This window comes from Brachycentrus maculatus, unplaced genomic scaffold, assembly GCF_059751285.1.
Source record: "Brachycentrus maculatus isolate JH-2025_06_01 unplaced genomic scaffold, ASM5975128v1 h1tg000459l, whole genome shotgun sequence".
In the NCBI taxonomy this organism is placed as follows: Eukaryota; Metazoa; Arthropoda; class Insecta; order Trichoptera; family Brachycentridae; genus Brachycentrus; species Brachycentrus maculatus.
In genome coordinates, this window is record NW_028281206.1 from 86,530 (window position 1) to 105,859 (window position 19,330).

At 36.0% G+C, this 19,330-nt stretch overlaps 1 protein-coding gene across 2 annotated transcripts in view; it reads right to left on the reverse strand.

Annotated features, from left to right (window-relative positions):
* Nucleotides 1–880: 880 nt before the first annotated feature.
* Nucleotides 881–19,330, reverse strand: part of pot (zona pellucida domain protein papillote) — an 86,503-nt gene continuing 68,053 nt past the window's right edge. For both annotated transcript variants that reach the window (XM_088271716.1, XM_088271717.1), the window contains exons 10-19: nucleotides 18,601–18,739; nucleotides 17,808–17,942; nucleotides 15,782–15,876; nucleotides 14,781–15,049; nucleotides 13,536–13,741; nucleotides 12,618–12,845; nucleotides 11,255–11,424; nucleotides 9,884–10,021; nucleotides 8,866–9,035; nucleotides 881–7,494 (exon numbers count right to left, since the gene is read on the reverse strand). In XM_088271716.1, coding sequence (XP_088127842.1) covers nucleotides 7,415–7,494; nucleotides 8,866–9,035; nucleotides 9,884–10,021; nucleotides 11,255–11,424; nucleotides 12,618–12,845; nucleotides 13,536–13,741; nucleotides 14,781–15,049; nucleotides 15,782–15,876; nucleotides 17,808–17,942; nucleotides 18,601–18,739 — 1,630 coding nt within the window. In that variant the 3' untranslated portion in view covers nucleotides 881–7,414. The remainder of the gene's footprint in view (nucleotides 7,495–8,865; nucleotides 9,036–9,883; nucleotides 10,022–11,254; nucleotides 11,425–12,617; nucleotides 12,846–13,535; nucleotides 13,742–14,780; nucleotides 15,050–15,781; nucleotides 15,877–17,807; nucleotides 17,943–18,600; nucleotides 18,740–19,330) is intronic.

The window sequence follows — 19,330 nt, forward strand, 5'->3', positions numbered from 1 at the left end:
TTTTCGAAACTAGTCGTAAATAAAAATAAAACTCGATAAAGTGGTATATTCAAGTGTTTAATTTTAATAAAATATTTAGATCTGCATTTGGTCTACAATAATGAACGTATCAACATGTTGATTGTTTCCCTGACAGGTTACACTTATTGGCACGATACGTTCATTATTGTAGACCAAATACAGATATAATTTTTTTTTGTACTGGGCTCAAGTAACACATCAAAGTTCAAGTAGCCCCGTTCTACAGTATTGCATGGAATGTATCTACCGTGTAAATGGTGAGTTGACACATTGTTGTCGGGCGGTTTTTTCGTCAACCCTGACCATAATTATTTACTTATAACCCTTATCCGCACCCAATGGTGCATAGGGCACTACATCGAATAAATGCAGTATTATCTTGATTGTTACTTACATGAAGGCAAGGTGATCACTCTTGCGCTTCAGGATAATATTAAATAAATATTACAGTGTAAAATCACTAATATTTATTTTCACCCCCTCTGGCAATTTATTTAATATTATCCTGGACTTATCCCTGAAGCGCAGGAGTGATCACCCTGCCTTCATGTAAGTAACGATCAAGATAACACTGCGTCGATTCGACGCAGTGCCCTATGCACCATTGAGTGCAGATAAGAGTTATAAGTTCTTGCCTTCATGTAAGTAATGACCAAGAAAGCACTGTGTCAATACGATGCAGTGTCCTGTGCACCATTGGGTACAGACAAGAAGTGCATTGGGTGCGGCTAGAAGAAGAAAATTATTATGATGCAATACTTGCCGGTCGCGTAGGTACCCACACTAATGACAGATCTGCATCTTGCGTGGTGTTGCCAGAGTTCAGAAAAGCAAGTACCCCAGAATAAAAAGTCCAATAGTTGGAGTAAATTTTTATTGTCTTCATATAAAATTAATTCATACACAATGCGAGATATTTTAGTACAAGCGTTCGTAAATATTTAGTACAAAATAAATTCTTACTTCATTAATATTAATGTCACATTATTGTCCTATGTCTAGGGGGTAGCTGCCTACGGGGCACGTTCATATTTCATTTGATATCCTTACTTGTAGAGTTAATTCATTATTATATCAAGTATTCAAAGATTTTTTTAAATAAGAAAATGGCGAGTATATTTATTAGCAATAGCAATTTTTTACACTCAATTATATTGGGTTTTTTTTACAATTAAAGGATATTTAATTTAATTAAATATTTATAGTGGAATTCGCCATTCAGAGACAAATCGCTCACTCCTTTCAAGAACGTCATAAATCAAAAATCGTCAATTTTGAGTTGTGCATGTTTTAGTAATGCCCAGAAAATGTACTATATCCCAGCAAAAGCGGCATATTTTTAACTCAATATTTACCCGCTACAAGGCAGAAAGTGTTATTTTTGCATTTTGAGGAAAAGGTATTGTTTAATTATTTTTTTTAATATACTAAATATTTTTCAAATGGAGAAAAAATATTCAGGTTTTACCTAAAAAGATCTGTTGCATAGTAAAAAGTTAAATAAGTGGCTTGATATTCATTTTTACTACATTGTATTTTATGTTTGAACTTTAAAAACGTTCTCCTGAAAAATCTAGTTTTTTGATTTATGACGTTCTTGAAAGGAGTGAGCAAAATGCTATAACATTTTTTTTTGTATGGAATTCATTTGAACTTTGTTGATATAAAATTCGCATTCTTTACGGAAATTTCTTGATGGAATTCAGTTATAATATTTATTTGTAACATTGGTCAAATAAGAGCTATGTTATATGGTGTATATCATACGTAATTACGCAATTAACAATCAAGACAACATTACATCGATACGATGCACTGTCACTGGGTGCGGATAAGGGTAAAAAAATATTTTTGAGATAGCTTATTTTCAAAGTTTTGAACATTTTCTACATAAATTTTTTTATGAAAATGTTACTTTAAATTTTGATCAATTTTAACACTTTTAGGACTACAAGCTTTTACTGTTTTGTCGGTAAGCGTAATTTTACTGCTCATGTTATTTTATTTCTAAAAGTTTTGTATATGTTTGTGCATTATAAATGACGAAATTCCACTGCACAAAAACAACTCAAAATCACACAAGTCTGACAATTGTTTATATCAAACTTTTGAAAAAAAAACTGTTATACATAGTTAAATTTCCAAATATTATATATTGACGTACTCTTGAGAAGTATTAAAACTTTATATATTTATATATATTTTTTACATATTGATATTAGCACCATTTTATATATCCACAAAAGGAGTTTTTAAAAATAATTTTATCATAGTTTTCAAAACGCTTTTATAGTAAAATATATATATATATAAATTTTACAAAATAACAATAAAATAATATTGTTTCTTTAATAATTGACTAAGTAGAGATTTATGTCAAATATCCTGTATTGAACATATAATTTTTTTTCTATAACTATCAATTATATTGTAAAATTCTAAATTTAGTGGACGGATATGTAGGAATGTATCGTTAGTAAAAATTAACAATAATAAAAATATATCTATGGTTTAATATTGTCTGATCAGCTTGATAGATTGATCCGGAATATAAAATACAATGCATAAATGTAGTTCTCCTATTAAATCTTGCAAAGCAATACGGCTGTCCAAATTTAAAACACAGCAAGGGACATTTTTTTGTAGTAGGTTTTTTTTGCATTTATGGACTAAGTAGACTCTACTTAGTCCAAAAATGCAAAACAAACCTACTACAAAAAAAATGTCCCTTACTGTGTTTTAAATTTGGACAGCCGAATATAATCAAGAAAGAGTATATTTTGAATAATGGAAGAATTTGCAATGAACATATCACTCACTCCTTTCAATAAGGTCATATATCAAAAATCGACAATTTTCAGTTGTGCATATTTTCGGAATGCCCAGAAAACGTACTATATCCCAGCAAAAGCGGCATATTTTTAACTTAATATTTACCCGCTACAGGGCAAAAAGTGTTGTTCTTGCATTTTGAAGAAAAGGTATTGCTTAATTTTATATTTTTTTTTAAATGCTAAATATTTTTCAAATGGAGAAAAAACATTCAGGTTTTACCTAAAAAGATATGTTGCACGGTAAAAAGTTCAATAAGTGGCTTGTTATTTATTTTTAATACATTTCATTATATTCTTAAACTTAAAAAACGATCTTGTGAAAAATCAAGTATTTCAAGTATATGACGTTGTTGAAAGGAGTGAGCGATGTGTAGGAATGTATCGTCAGTAAAAATTAACACTAATAAAAATATATCTATAGTTATATCGTCTGGTCAGATTGATCCGGCAAATACAATACATATATGTAGTTCTACCATTAAATCTTTTACCGCAATAAAACCGAGACAGATTATATTTTCAATAATGGAAGAATTCGCAATGAACACATGAGCACATTTAGATGGAATGTGTTTGAAATATTTTAATACAAGGATATTGTTCAATAAAAGGCCAAGGCACAATCTAATTTAATTGATTAATTAAGAACCACGTGGAAAAGTTTTGGGGCAGAAGTTTACTTTACTTTACTTTACAAGGACAATTACTCTCAAGTGATAGTCGACGTCAGGGGGACCTGACATGACACGTACAGAAGAAGAATAAAAGTACATTGGAACCTTCATATGTCACTCCCACTGTCCACTATCGTGTGTCGGGCATTTTTGAAGCTTCGAACTCAGAAAAAAGAACAATGGATAAGTTCTCTTGAAAATAACTATAAGAGAGCTTAAATACTATACACAAACTGCACTGGTAACGCTTTCCCGAAAGGGTTGAGTATAAACTCTGTCTACTCATGTATAAATCAATACACGATATGGCTCCAGAGTATCTAAAAAGACCTGTGTATTCCAGATGAATTGGTCGATAGACGTCTCACGCTTCGATCGGCTACAACAACTGCAATGGGCAAAGTGATCTTACCAGCTCGCAACCAGTGCACTAAATTTGGCGAGCGTACGTTTGCTGTTGCGGGGCCGATGGCGTGGAATGCTCTTCCACCAATGGTTAGAAATAGTGAGAGTGAGATGATCTTTAGAAAAAAACTAAAAAGAAATCATTTCCACCATAATATTTTCCTCAATTCATTCACAGTGAAGCGCCCTTGAGGTGGTATTTTACGAAAATGGCGCTATATAAGTTATCCAAATTTATTATTATTATTATTACATGCATTTTTGTCCGCCTCCGTAGTGTAATGGTCAGCACGCTCAGCTACCGTTCTGGAGGTCCCGGGTTCGATTCCCAGGGGGGCCAAATAAATATAAGTGATTTTTTCACTCTAATATTTATTTAATAATCCCCTGGACTGGTACATGAAGCGGAGGGCTGATCACCTTTCCTTCATATGTAAACGATCAAGATAACACCGCGTTTATATGAAGCAGTGCCCTATGCACCATTGGGGTGCGGTAAGGGTTTTATATTATTACATGCAGGAATATAAGGTTCTAAATTAACCAGTCAATTGGGAGATTGTATCCGGGCCTTACATTAAGGGCGGGGGTACATATACTAGGGGTGGTTTGGCACATGTAAATCGATATATTTACTAACTAGTCTTACGATCTAAAGCTCATAGCCAAGGTTAATATTTTGTTAGAAGCTCGGTAGCGAAAATTACAATTCACTCGCAATAAGCTCACAATATACATAATTTCAAAATACCATCAACGATATTTTGTACGAATTATTATTCTACTCTATGCCTCTGCAGAGTTGTAATACCGAGTGCGTGTTTTAATACCGAGAAGGCCAAAATAAATTTGCCCAAATTTGCCAAAAAAAAAAAGTGATTTCCACTCTCATATTTATTTAATATCACCCTGGATTCGTACAAGAAGCGGAGGACTGATCACCTTGCCTTAGTGCAATTGATGATCAAGGTTACACTGTGTCAATACGATGCAGTGCCCTATGCACCATTGGGTGCGGGTAAGGCGTAGAAGAAGATTATGTAATTAGGATATGTGTATATATATAGATTTTTCACCATAATTTACCCTGGTTTTTGCCTGAAGCACTCAACTCGACTGCATCGATCACATCCAGTGCCCTATGCACCACTGGGTACGAATAAGGTCCAGAAGATTAAGACTAAGAAGGCAATAGCTATTTTAATTGATTCGTTTTGAAATTGTTAAAAGAAAATTTAAAAAGCGCAGTTTTTAACAATATTTTCTAGCTAACTTACGGCAAGTGAATTATATAAATGTTAGAAAAATACACAAAAGTAAAAAGAGAGGAAGAAAAAACCTCCACAATTAAAATAAAATCATCGTTCGTCCATAAAATGACATCTGTTGACGGTTTTGCGAAGCGTCTTTCGGTGCCATCTTACAGACGAACAATTACATTGGCTTGTAAGTATTAAAAATGAACCCGAAACAAGAAAAAGGTGATGCTGAATACCGTGAGGTGTACATACAATTTTTTAATTAATTTTGCTAATTTTATTTATTTTAAGTACACCGCTAGTTGAAAGAGAAGGAAGATTAATTTATGTAATGTACAATACATAATACAATACTATGCTTCCAATATTATGGTTTTAATTCCACGTAAGGCGTGTAGTCAACAGTCAAAGAAGTTTTAGACTTGTAAAAAAAGGAAAATTTCGACATTTTTCATTGTAAAATATCAAGATCTATTTTGTATATTAAAAGCATTGTTAACTTTGTGGTATGATAATATAACACTTTCCTTTTTTTTAAAGCAGCATTACACAAAGTGAACGATGAATGATATTTTTATGTTCAAATATCAAGATCAATGAAATAATGGGCTTATCTGGAATATAAAAAATACCACACTTTTAAACAAGCCATTTATAAAATAAATCAAAATATATATTTATGAATCATTTTCTCATTTTACATCTTTTTAAGTGCGGCAATTTTTAGGGGCACATGATTTCTTAAGTTTAAATTCCAATTGGTCAACTCAACTATGTTATCTTGAATATTTTTCGCAGATACTTTGTGGCACATTTTATACACTTAATAAAATGAAACAGCTTTGTTTTTAACCAATAAAAAGTGGTTAAAAACGAAGTTGTTTTATCTTATAAAGTTTAAATATGTTACCCCGGAATGGCATGTCTATACCGCACGCAGCTTTACAGTCAGGAGTTCCCAAGTTCACAAATATTACCCTGGATTATCTTAATCAAGATACCTATGCGGTAATCTAACGTCTCGTGACTGTTGACACAACCTTATGTGACAAGCACCAACTACGAATTCTAGACAAACCTATGATTAAACTCACTGCAGACGCGAAATCCCGTTGAAGTTAAAATATACATTAAATTATTCACACACAAATCGAGGACACATGTCTACATCTACACATGATAACAACATACAGGTATAACTTATAACATTTACATATAGGTACCTCGTATTCGGAGGGGGCGTTACATGAGGAGTTAGTGTTTCAAATTGTATTTTTACATTTTGAGGCCCAGTATTCATTAAATCGCAAGTTAATTTTCTCTAAATCCAGGTTGAAACATTGTAAAATAGATTTTTTTCTTAAAACACCGTTTTTGCATTGAAAAAATGAGTTTTTTTTCGATATAATTAAATGGTTTTGAAAAGAAAAGAGTTATTGAAAGGTAAGGAGTTAAAAAAATAAATACAAAAATATTTTTTCTATAAGTATTCTAAAAACAAAAAAATATCCAATATACATACTCTAAAAAATTTGGGCGTAAAAAGACATACAACCTCTATGGTGGAATGAATTCTGTATTAACAAATACATACCCTTAACCAATGGAAATTACTAAAATGAGTCATAATTAAATACAGTTTAAAACATTTACCCTCTATAACAGGGGTTCCCAATCTTTTTTAGCCCGCGGCGCACTTCCAAGTTTAGTATTTTGTCACGGCGCCCTACTTTAGTAAGCCATTTGGAATAGATAATGTGACTATATACATATGTATATATATATATTATAGTCAAAAGAAATAGGTACCTACAATAATAGAAGTTGGGTAGAAAAATGCTAGCTCTCAAAATATAAATTGTTGCTTTATAGGGACCCATGAATATTTGTGGTTTCGGATAATGATAAGAGAATCGACTCACGGCGCCCCTCTTGACTTTCTACGGCACACCAGGGCACCGCGGCGCACACTTTGGGAACCCCTGCCCTATAACGTTCTATCCGATAACGCGGTACTTATCTCAACTATATATATATATATATATATTGGCGATCACGGCAAGATATATATAAATGTTGCCAATCTGTCTTGGAATGCAGGTCCATGTGTCCGCGGAATTGAGTTTACAGTTTGAGATTAGCGGCAGTCCCACTCGGTCTGCAGTGAGGGTTATGGCAGTTAGTGAGGGTGGAGTGGGGCGCGGGGCCCGACACGGCGCGCCTAGGGCCGCGGCCAGCCCTTGGTGGCCTGGAAGGTCCTCACTTCGGTGGACGTGAAGGTGGACAGGTGCTGGTGGTCGCCTGTAAATAATTTTATTACATCATGAACATACTGCTAAAACTAACCTGTAAATAATTTTACTTAAAATAATACTTTAAATAATTTTTTTGTTAGTTAGTTTTTGCCTATAAATTTTTTTACTATATCATGAACATACTGCTTAAACTAACCTTTTTCAAATATGCCAAATCGCCCACTCCTTTCAAGAACGTCATAAATCAAAAAACTTGATTTTTCAGGAGAACGTTTTTAAAGTTTAAAAATATAAAACAATGTATTAAAAATAAATATCAAGCCACTTACTGAACTTTTTACTGTGCAACAGATCTTTTTAGGTAAAACCTGAAGGTTTTTTCTCCATTTGAAAAATATTTAGTATATTCAAAAAAAATAGTTAAACAATACCTTTTCTTCAAAATGCAAAACAACACTTTCTGCCCTGTAGCGGGTAAATATTAAGTTTAAAATATGTGACTGTTGCTGGGATATAGTACATTTTTTGGGCATTCCAAAAACATGCACAACTGAAAATTGACGATTTTTGATTTATGACGTTCTTGAAAGGAGTGAGCGAAATATCACTAAATAAAGTTATGTTTTTATAAAATATAACTATATTTATAATATATTAATTAACATTGTCTAAACTCACCAAATATCATTTAATATACTCCCACTCTTTTTTATTTTATTTTTTATCTAGTGATGTTTTTGATCGTTACTATTTTTTATTATATACTTTTACTAAATGTAAAGCTGTACAATTCCCAAATAAATAAATAAAATAAAAACATTTTGAGCGTATCCTAATACTTGTTTACAAATGTAGATTATCTCTGAATAGGAGTTATTTTTTACATTTTTGATATCTCTACATATGTATGAAGAATATGGAAGTCTGGGTATATTTACAGCGCTATGATGTACGGTCTATGATTAATTTTCAATGGGTCTGGGTGTTTGTGATGTATTTTTCACATTTGCCTGAAGACATGCCTCTAAAATAGAAGCAGAAAAAATTGAGATTTCAAATATATTACTTTGTTTATATTCATTATTACATAGTTTTAATACGCTATCACTATATTTTTCTACATTATAACTGTTTTAGTATGCTATTATTTTATTTTTATACTCTTTTACCAATTTTTTATACCCTATTACAAATTTTTTACACACTTTTGCTATGTTTCTTTAATGGCAAATAAATTCATATAAAAGAATCACAATTGATACTATTCTCATTGAAATACGTTGAGAAAAAAGGAACAAATATAGGGTTCAACTGTCTACATTTTAATTGCAGAAAATATCTCCTAATGTCATTTGTTGTCTGAACCGCGGGAGTCGCACCAGTTGCCGCACCAGTGCTCTATTTGGGAGTAACCGACCTTGCAGCTGCTGTCCCTGGCGGCGCACGGGCCTCGGGGTCTGCTCGTCCTCGTCGTCCGAGTTGTCCCCGTCGTCCATCTGCGTGGCCCAGCGCTCCGTGAACTCGCTGGCCGAGCGCACCAGCGACGGCTGGCTCAGCGAGCGCTGCAGGGACCGCTGGCTCAGGCTCCTGGAACACCGCACATTGAGTTAATAAAACTTAAATACAGTCATGCCTGGCGGGGGGACTAATTTATTTACGCCCTTTGCTCCACAGGATGTGGTTTAGGATGAGGAAGATTTATATATGTATGTGTGTGCATGTGTGTATGTTTATGTAAAATTATAAAAATTATTAAACTATAAATAAAACACTTGTTTTTTAGCAGTTGAGTATTATACCGTGACGAATAGTTTTGGAAGCTACAGACGCTTTCATCTTCAGGTTTGAATATAAACAGTTTATATTAAAAACCGTAGATGGAAGCATCAAATAACATATCGCTCACTCCTTTCAAGAACGTCATAAATCAAAAATTGCCAATTTTCCGTTGTGAATGTTTTCGGAATGCCCTGAAAATGTACTTTATCCCAGCAAAAGAGGCATATTTTAAGCTTAATATTTACCCGCTACACGGCAAAAAATGTTGTTTTTGCATTTCGAAGAAAAGGTATTGTTTAATTTTTTTTTTTAATAAACTAAATATTTTTCAAATGAAGAAAAAACCTTCAGGTTTTCTTTAAAAAGATCTGTTGTACAGTAAAAAGTTCAATAAGTGGCATGATATTTATTTTTAATATATTGTATTTTATTATTAATTTTTAAAAAGGTTCTCCTGAAAAATCAAGTTTTTTGATTTATGACGTTCTTGAAAGGAGTGAGCGATATATGAATGATCATTTCAAATAAAGTCTCATCTAAAATAGTGCTAACAATTATATATGCACTATAGGTCTTCTTGTTCTTGTTATCTTCTTTTAATAAAAGAAGAAGATAAGTAGATTGTTTTATATATAAATATAAAAGATTGTTATTACCTCGGCATTCTGAAATCGTGTTCGGCATCGCTGTCGGTATCGTAGAAGCGCGCGGACAGAGCCATTCCCATGGAGGCCTCCGACTGGCTGTCCGCGTTGTCCATGCGCGCGTAGTCAACCATCATCTCCGACATGGACCTGGAAACATCACAACCAAATTCAATTCAAGTCCCATTACAGTTCATTGTTACACAATGGGCGTTTGTGCACTACATGGAATCACACTGATTATTCTAACACACAGTTATTCTAAGGTGGTTGTCTCACTCGTTTGTGAGCGACATCATTTTTTACTTCAAATATAATTAATTTAGGCGATTCCAAATTTTGGATTTTAAATGGTCCATTTTTACATGTCGCTCACTCCTTTCAAGAACGTCATAAATCAAAAAACTTGATTTTTCAGGAGAACGTTTTTAAAGTATGAAAATATAACACAATGTATTAAAAATAAATATCAAGCCACTTATTGAACGTTTTACTGTGCAACAGATTTTTTAGGTAAAACCTGAAGGTTTTTTCTCCATTTGAAAAATATTAAGTTTATTTAAGAAAATAATTAAACAATACATTTTCTTAAAAATGCAAAAACAACATTTTTTGCCCTGTAGCGGGTAAATATTAAGTTAAAAATATGCCGCTTTTGCTGATATATAGTACATTTTCTGGGCATTCCGAAAACATGCACAACTGAAAATTGACGATTTTTGATTTATGACGTTCTTGAAAGGAGTGAGCGATGTGTATTGACTATACATCACCAGAATGTGAGGATTTTTTTGCCACAGTAAGGGCGGTTGTCCACTACATGGAATTACACATAATTTTACCGTCCGGCAGTCAGTTAGCGTTTTAAAATGACGATTGGCTCGGATTGGCTTGTGCTTTTGTCCATCTTTCTTGGGATCGATGCTCTTGATCGGTGCGTGAACACGTTGCGCGTAAATTCGATCACGCTTAACTGTCGTAGTCGCTTTCATTTTTCAAAACCGGACTGCCGGACGGTGAAATTCCGTGTAGTGCACAAACGCCTTATGTCTAGCCAGAGAATTCCCAACTCTAGTTTTATAATATGTAATTCCACAGAAATGGGTGACAAAAGACAATATGCCGGAAAGATTACCAACAGAGGCAGCCAGTAATTTAAATTGTCAGCAGTGCATTTCAGTACAAAAATTGTAGTATGCAAAATAGGTCTCGTTCAAAATTTTTAGATTTTACTTTTAAGTGGTATTTACTCAGTAAAACTTCACTACAAAACTGAACACAGATATTGGTGAATTTAACTGTGCGATGACAAGTAGCGCATTGCGCACATACAGATACTGAGAAAGCGCGAGTGACGGCAAGTACTGGTTGCGAGTGAGTTACCGCATGTCCTGGTGGTCGCTGGAGCGGGAGGGGCGCGAGAGGCCGGTGCGGCCGCTGGGCGGGGGCGCCACGGAGGAGGCGGCGTCGCTGTCGCTGTACTCGTACAGCGTGGGCAGCGAGCTGCGCCGCGACCGCGTGTCCCAGTCCGACTTCTTGCGGTAACGCCCGCCCTGAAAAGAAAAACATTGTTATCCCTTCCCTAACGGTGCTAAATACATCCGCGTGCACCGGTGATATGTATTTTGTACACTATATGAAAATGTGGTTTAAAAACGGGAAAATTAAGTATTACATAGCTACAATAAAAAAAGAGGTTAGTAGAAAGTTGTCATACTCTGTTTAATCTCCACCAATAACCTAGTTATATTATGGGTGGGGGGTGAACGGTGCATGACAATTTTTTTTTTCTGTATATATATAATGAATGTGTATATGTATGTATATATGTATATGTATGTATATATATATATATGTATATGTATGTATGTATATTTATAAATATATTCTTATTTTAGGTAAGCCTAGAAAAAAAATCCTTTAACCACCCTCATTAATTCCTCTCCTTTCCCCTTCTCCTTCTATTATTATATATCTCTATTATTATTCTATTATTATTATATATCTCTATTATTATAAATAAATCTATTATTTTATATCATACCCTTTTTTTTAAATCTCTTTATGTTTTTTAATAGTTTTATAACATAAATGTGGAATTGTTTGATTGGCTTCTTTTTTTTTAACGTTTTAACTATTTTTGTTAATGTAATGTAATGTTTATTATTGTTAATTGTTTATTATATCTTTTTTTTTTAATGTAAGCTGTACAATTCCCAAACAAATAAAATAAAAAAATAAAAATAAAGTATGAAAATGTGTTTGAAAAACGGGAAAAATGTAAATATTTCTAAATGTTGCTTTTTATTGAGCATAGTTGGAAGTTGAAATGTACCAATTTTGTAATGTTAGCTGTAGTAAGTATCTGAAAACGAGAAAAAAATCTGACTGTCAAAAACAGCATGAAGCCCAGTGTGCGTGTATGTAAAGTGCAGCACGCACACATACTCTGAGAAACGTTTGTGTATTGGTGATCCTATCCCCGATTTTGTTTACAATTTATTTATTTCCGTCTCTGCAAATGAATAACTTTATATTGTAATACTTTTATGTAGTACGTAGAAGTATTACGGAGGAATACAAAAACTTTAAACCCATATATTATAATTCATATTGATATTCTCATTTTCAAAGTCAAATTATAGTAAATACATATGACCGGGAGGGGAAGGTTAAACAGTGATTATTGGATGTATTTTTTTACATGAATAAGGAAATTTATTTTCTTAAGAAAGGTATCTATTACCTTGGGTTTGTCCTGCGGCGGAGCCAGGATCCTGAGGATGACCTCCCACTTGTGTTGCGGGAACAGGCCGCTGTAGCGCCGGTCCTCGCTGATCTTCTGGAAGTCCTCCCTCTGCGAGCACTGGGACAGCTCCCGGCGCAGCTCGGAGCTGGTCGTGATGATCTGCCTCCAGCGCGTCTGCTCCTCCACGGTCAGCGTCTCGTGCTCTTCGTACTCCGACGTCATTTGCTACAAAACAAAATAAAAAAATGACGACCTTCGAGACCTCGGCGCGCCGCCAGCCTGGACCGCTTCGCCTCTCTGCACCGATTCACGGACCTGTTTCGGAAAGCCTGTCGGTCCAGCGCTTGGTTCTTCCCGGCTCGAGTTTCTAGTCACCTCCGTCCGTATCCAGCTTACAACTGGGTACAGCGGGGCCGTCTAGAACCGCCTTAAAAAAAAGTAAAGCGGTACTTACGCCACCGCCAAACCGTCAGAACTTACCCCTTCTTGTGCCGCAGAGGAGACCACAGATTACGGTCTTATATGGACAGAAGACATCTCATACAAATTGGTAACGTAACATGTTACAATGCGAGCATGTCGAAACGTCATAACGTAACATGCTCGCCGCGAGCAATATTACGACGTTACGTTACGACGAAATGCATAGACTCCCATATTTTTCTTCATCTATGAGTATATTGAGAGAAAAAAAATCAAAATTACTTCAAGTGGAAAACCCCAGATAAGTATTAAGACCCACACAAGTGGTAAAAAACAAATGTTTCATTTATAATTTAATGAAGAAACCCAGTGCCTGGCTAGATAGTGTCGGCTCCTAGGCCTGTTCTGTGCATAAGACACTGCAAAGCTAAACTCTGGCCCCTCCAATAGATCTTCAACATTGTTCGGAAAGGTAGATAGATAGATAGATACCTCTTCGGGGCGTAGCACCCTGACGAGCACGTCCCAGTTGGGCGGCACGGGGGCCGAGCTGGCAGCGCGGCGGTGCTGCTCCTGGCTCTCCGAGTAGTGGCTCGCCTCCTCCTTGTACAGGGGGTTGGTGGCCGGGGGCAGCTCGGGCAGCTGCGGGAGCACGTTGCCCACCAGGTTGGGCGAGAACAACTGCGGCCCGGCTGAACCTACGTAGAACGATTCATTCGGTAACATTAAAATTACACAATCCTCAGTCAGTCATTGCAAGGTACGTGCAGCCCAGGAAGAAGGCGTTTATCCTGGCTTGACAATTTGGGAGAGTGGTTCATTCCCTTCAAAATTCAAGCTTTCGGGATGAAAGAACAGATAATATGAGGACATAAATGCATGGCAATCTCTGGTAATCTATATTCCATGACACAGGAAGAAGACCTATATCCTGACTTGTATATCCTTGGCTATTTGAAGAGTAGAGCTTGTATATCCTTGGCTATTTGAAGAGTAGAGCTTGTATACCTTGGCTATTTGAAGAGTAGAGATTGTATATCCTTGGCTATTTGAAGAGTAGAGCTTGTATATCCTTGGCTATTTGAAGAGTAGAGCTTGTATATCCTTGGCTATTTGAAGAGTAGAGCTTGTATATCCTTGGCTATTTGAAGAGTAGAGCTTGTATATCCTTGGCTATTTGAAGAGTAGAGCTTGTATATCCTTGGCTATTTGAAGAGTAGAGCTTGTATATCCTTGGCTATTTGAAGAGTAGAGCTTGTATATCCTTGGCTATTTGAGTAGAACTTGTATATCCTTGGGCATTCTAAGGACATGTCACAACCATGTCCACCTTCTCCTCTTCAGGACTTCCAGTATGAGGGGCTGTTGAGTTCTTCTCCTCACATCGTCATTCCTGACGAAGTCATACCACTTTACACCCAGTATTCGCCTCAGGCACCTATTTTCAAAACTTGCTAGTTTCTTGTTTTGAGCTTTGGTGAGGTGCCACGACTCACATCTGTATAGCAACACTGTTAGGATGCAGGCGTTAAAGAGACGACACTTGGTTTTTGTCGAGTAAAGCAGTGAGTCCCAGGCATTGCGCATTTTATTGAATATAAGTATATAATTTAATCTATAATTTTTAATATAATTCAGTATATAATTTAAGGAGTAGAGCTTGTATGTCCTTGGCTATTTAAGACGTATATCGAGAGAGTACAGATACAAGGACAGAGATGTGTGGGGCCCACTGACCTATGTAGTTAAGGGGCGGCAGGGGCGCCTCGGAGCGCGAGGCTATGGTCATGGCGGAGGCGCTGGACGCGTCGGAGAAGTCCTCCCAGCGCGGGTCCTCGCCCGGGAAGTGGCGGATGGTCACGTCCCAGCTGGCGGGCGCGGGCTGGGGCGCTGCCCTGTACTCGGTGACCAGCCGGCGGTGCCGCTCCACGTCCTCGATGGTCTTGCGCTCCGTGATGGTGCGCAGAAACACGTCGTCCACCATGTGGGCCGTGATCTCCGGCTTCCTGGAATCACACGACAGTTTCTTTGAGCATTAGGATGGTATGTATCACATTATAAGGAGAGAATGCAAGGCTGAGATTGAGAAAGAAGCAGTATTGATGAAATAAGAAAGATGAAAAAGTGAATGCTGCGAACATAGTGAATAGTACTTCTTCTTCTAACCCTTATCCGCACCCGATGGTGCATAGGGCATTGCATCATATAAGCGTAGTGTAATCTTGAGTGTTGACACGTGAAGGAAGGGTGATCAGTCAACCCTCCGCTTCAGGTACTAGTCTGGGGTAATATCAAATAATATCGGGTGTAAAATCACTAATATTTTTTTTCACCCCCCCTGTCCCTCAAGGTCTCCTTCGTGTCGCTCCTCGCAGTTCTGGACTTTTTTAAATTATTATGTGGATTAAGAAAAGAAAAAAGAAGAAAAGAGTTAGGTTATTTAAGAAATATAGACTATATGTTGATGTGAAAGGTGTATAATGTGTGTAATGAAGAAAGAGCAGTAAAACAAATTTATGAGGTGAATGCAGTTAGAAATAGGGGCAGAGGAAAACTAAGTATGATCGAGTATTTAAAATACTTGGGCGTAGTAAGGTCAGGAGTGGAAAAATTCGACTTATGAGGAGATGCATAAATGTGGATGAGGCGAAGATTGTTTGCAAAGACAGATTGGTGTGGGGTTCTATGCTCAGCCTACTCCTGACGTAAGTAGCGCGATGGTTAGTTAGTTGTTGTACCTGGCCGGCAGGATGGGGGTCTCGGGCATGGCTTCCAGACTCTCCATCTGAAGTTCCTCCTCTCGTACCTGCGCGGGAGGCAGTGGAGCAGGGCGCTGCAAACAAAGCATCATTTTTAATACTCATAAAATTATTACTTAACCTTTTAACCGCGTCAACTTTGTTCCTGAGAGACGCTGGTGCGCGGCGGCGGCGATATTTAGTTAAGAAACTATTTATTTTCCTAAACAAAAACGTTCAATGGGATTCATTGTGCCTTTTTGGTACTCTATAATACACGTGTGTCACATTATTCTTGAAATATATCGTAATATAAACAAATAAGATTGTAACATAAATAAATCAAAGCACGCATCGTGTGTCACCCTTACCCACTGGCGATGCGTAGCGTCGAGAGTGAGACAGATATAGGGCATGATTATGGCGCGGACTAATTACCGACCTCAAGAAAAATCAGGGAACTGTTCTTTTATTTATCCTTGTGATGTTACAAATTATTAGTCAGATATTTCAACAGATGTCATAAGGCCAAGGATTGACGTATTATTTTATCCAAAGTTTCAGACCATGAAAAAATCCCTCCAAGTTGAACTGAGGTTCGAAACTTGGAGCAAAGTAAAAACACATACGCTTATGTCAGCCGCGTATGGGGCATGTTTTATGAAAACACATACGGTTATGCGAGCCGCGTGGATCCGGTTAAATGCATAACAATTTTTAATCTCGAGTCATCTTTACAGCCAACATTATTTAACAAAACTGCTGTCAATGAAAGGCGGTTATTTTTTATTAAAATTTTTGTTTTTTTCATGTTTTTATAACAGCTTTTTGACCGCACTGCCAACGCCATCATCTCATACTAATCAAATGTATTCCCGAAAGTAAAAAAGTTGCCCCGCCCGGAGGGAAGGTGACATGGTTTGTTCAACAATGACACGCTAATATTTTGCACAATAAAACGAGAACAAACATAGAAATAATCTTTAAATGCTGAAAACGGTAGCACGCACTAAACAAATTGATTTTTGTGGTATAAATTAGTCCAACAAATCATAACGCACGCGTGTGACTCATACTTTCAAAGCGTCAAAGGCGTTAAAATTCAACCGAGTTATTAAAGTCTCACAAAATTATAGCTTTCACTGATTAACCGATAAATATGAAACATATAACTATTACGCACATATTTTATCGAGTGTTTAGATCAGGAATGTGAGTAAAACAGTAAAAAATTACGCCTGGGAAATAAAGTTTTGTATTTTCCCTGATTTCAGTTGATATTTTAATCAAAAGGATAATTTTATCCTTACAAGGGACATCTTTGATCGAGTGACATTAGTAAATTTGTATGAAAATAATAAGAAATAATGAAATACCAAAAGTTTTCTTTTCTGATTTGTAGATATCACACGAAAATATCTTTATAATATGAGCTACCCACAGATGAGGGTGTGGCTTGAACCGCGGCTGATATGTTAATGTAAAATGTTCTTAGCCGCCAAGGTATGCCGATGCGTTAAAAGTAAGCAGACGCAACACTTACCACAGAACCACAACCCTCTGTTCCACGCCTTTCCTGTATTCTCAAACTGAGGCATTTCGACAAGCATCGATACATTGCACATGTCGCTCACTCCTTTCAAGAACGTCATAAATCAAAAAACTTGATTTTTCAGGAGAGCGTTTTTAAAGTTTAAAAATATAATACAATGTATTAAAAATAAATATCAAGCCACTTATTGAACTTTTTACTGTGCAACAGATCTTTTTAGGTAAAACCTGAAGGTTTTTTCTCCATTTGAAAAATATTTAGTATGTTCAAAAAAATAATTAAACAATACCTTTTCTTCAAAATGCAAAAACAACACTTTCTGCCCTGTAGCGGGTAAATATGAAGTTAAAAATATGCCACTTTTTCTGGGATATAGTACATTTTCTGGGCATTCCGAAAACGTGCACAACTGAAAATTGACGATTTTTGATTTATGACGTTCTTGAAAGGAGTGAGCGATGTGTGTGGACATACCTTGACGGAGAATAGCTTGCTGTGAGAGTCGTCCACCAGCTCGGTGATGGAGTGCGTATCGGTCATCTCTGTGTTCAGGGAAGCTATGGATCTAGGTCTCCTGACCGGCTCCATATCTTCAGTTGCCTCCCATTCCTGAAACAACGTCAAATAATACCATAAAATAAGCTGAATACTTTTAAGGCAAATCATAATAGATGAGGATCACGGATCGTCTTTGGACTTTTTTTTGTATCTGAGCCCGCCATCCACCCGCAGCAGTTATAGAGTCCTGAGGGACTCTCTGTCAGCTGCACACAGAGGAAAGTCTTCAAAATATTTCTGAAGAAATAAATAATGCTCTATTCAGTTAATGAGGGGGGAGGAGGATGTACGGACAGAGGCCAACACTTCGTCCCCACCCCTCTGGATCCCCTCATTACCTCTGTTTCTATTATGAGAAATAATAATAAAATAAAACAATAAGAAAACAAAAAATAAATAACAATGTTTGCAGAAAAAAAAAATTCTCTAAAAATAGATATAAAAATACTCAAGAAAAAAATTAAAGCTCATTACATATAAATCTTGAAAAAATATACAAAAAAAAGACTATTATACCATTTATTATATAACATTAAACCATGAGTGTAAGTCCCTCTCCGAGCACAAGAACTCAGTCTCTTTTTTGGAGAGGCACAGCGAATCGAAATATAAATGTTTTCCACATGTATAAATATTTCAAATGTATTATGTTATAATTTAAAATGTAAATATATTAAATAAAATAAAAAAAAATTGTACTTTTACAAACCTGAGCGTTCTTCCTGACAATACGGGAATAAATGGGGGGCTGCTGCGCTACTCTCTTGATGGGGCCCATGGGGGGCGCGGGAGGGGGCGGCGGGGGCTCCTCGCGCTGTTCCTCTATCGTGGACAAGTTCCTGTCGGACCTGGGAAAATATACTTCATTATTAAAAATGTCACTCCATGCATAATATACTAAATATTTGGTTTTCATACTTAAATTTTTCCATATTAAATCATACATATATTTTTTAATAAGTATAAAAAATCTGTAGTGTGTAATTAATGTAGGCACACAAATAGAAAATTTTTTTTTTTGGAATTACAGAAGGATCCCATACGCGTCTTTTTTACATTTACAGGAGCATAATATGGGAATGTAAAATTTTTGTGATACGTGTCACCTACTTTCAAAATCCGCCAGATCCGATTTTATAAGATTTTAAAATAAATACTATATCGGAATGCCAATTGTGGGTTCTATTGTTTGAAATATTTATATCCTTTAAAACCCTGTTGAAAAATACTTAAAAACAGCGTTGTATTTCAAATTCCGCTATATTCATGGAACTTGCCTTCTGACCCATATCGGCCAATCAGAGAGCGGGGACAGGTCAAAAATTAAGATGACGTCATCATCGGTTTGTGTCTCGTGTTTTTTTTTTATTACTGGAAAAAAAAATGCGAAAATCCTCTATTTCATAATATTTTATCTAAAGATAGACAAATCTTTGAAA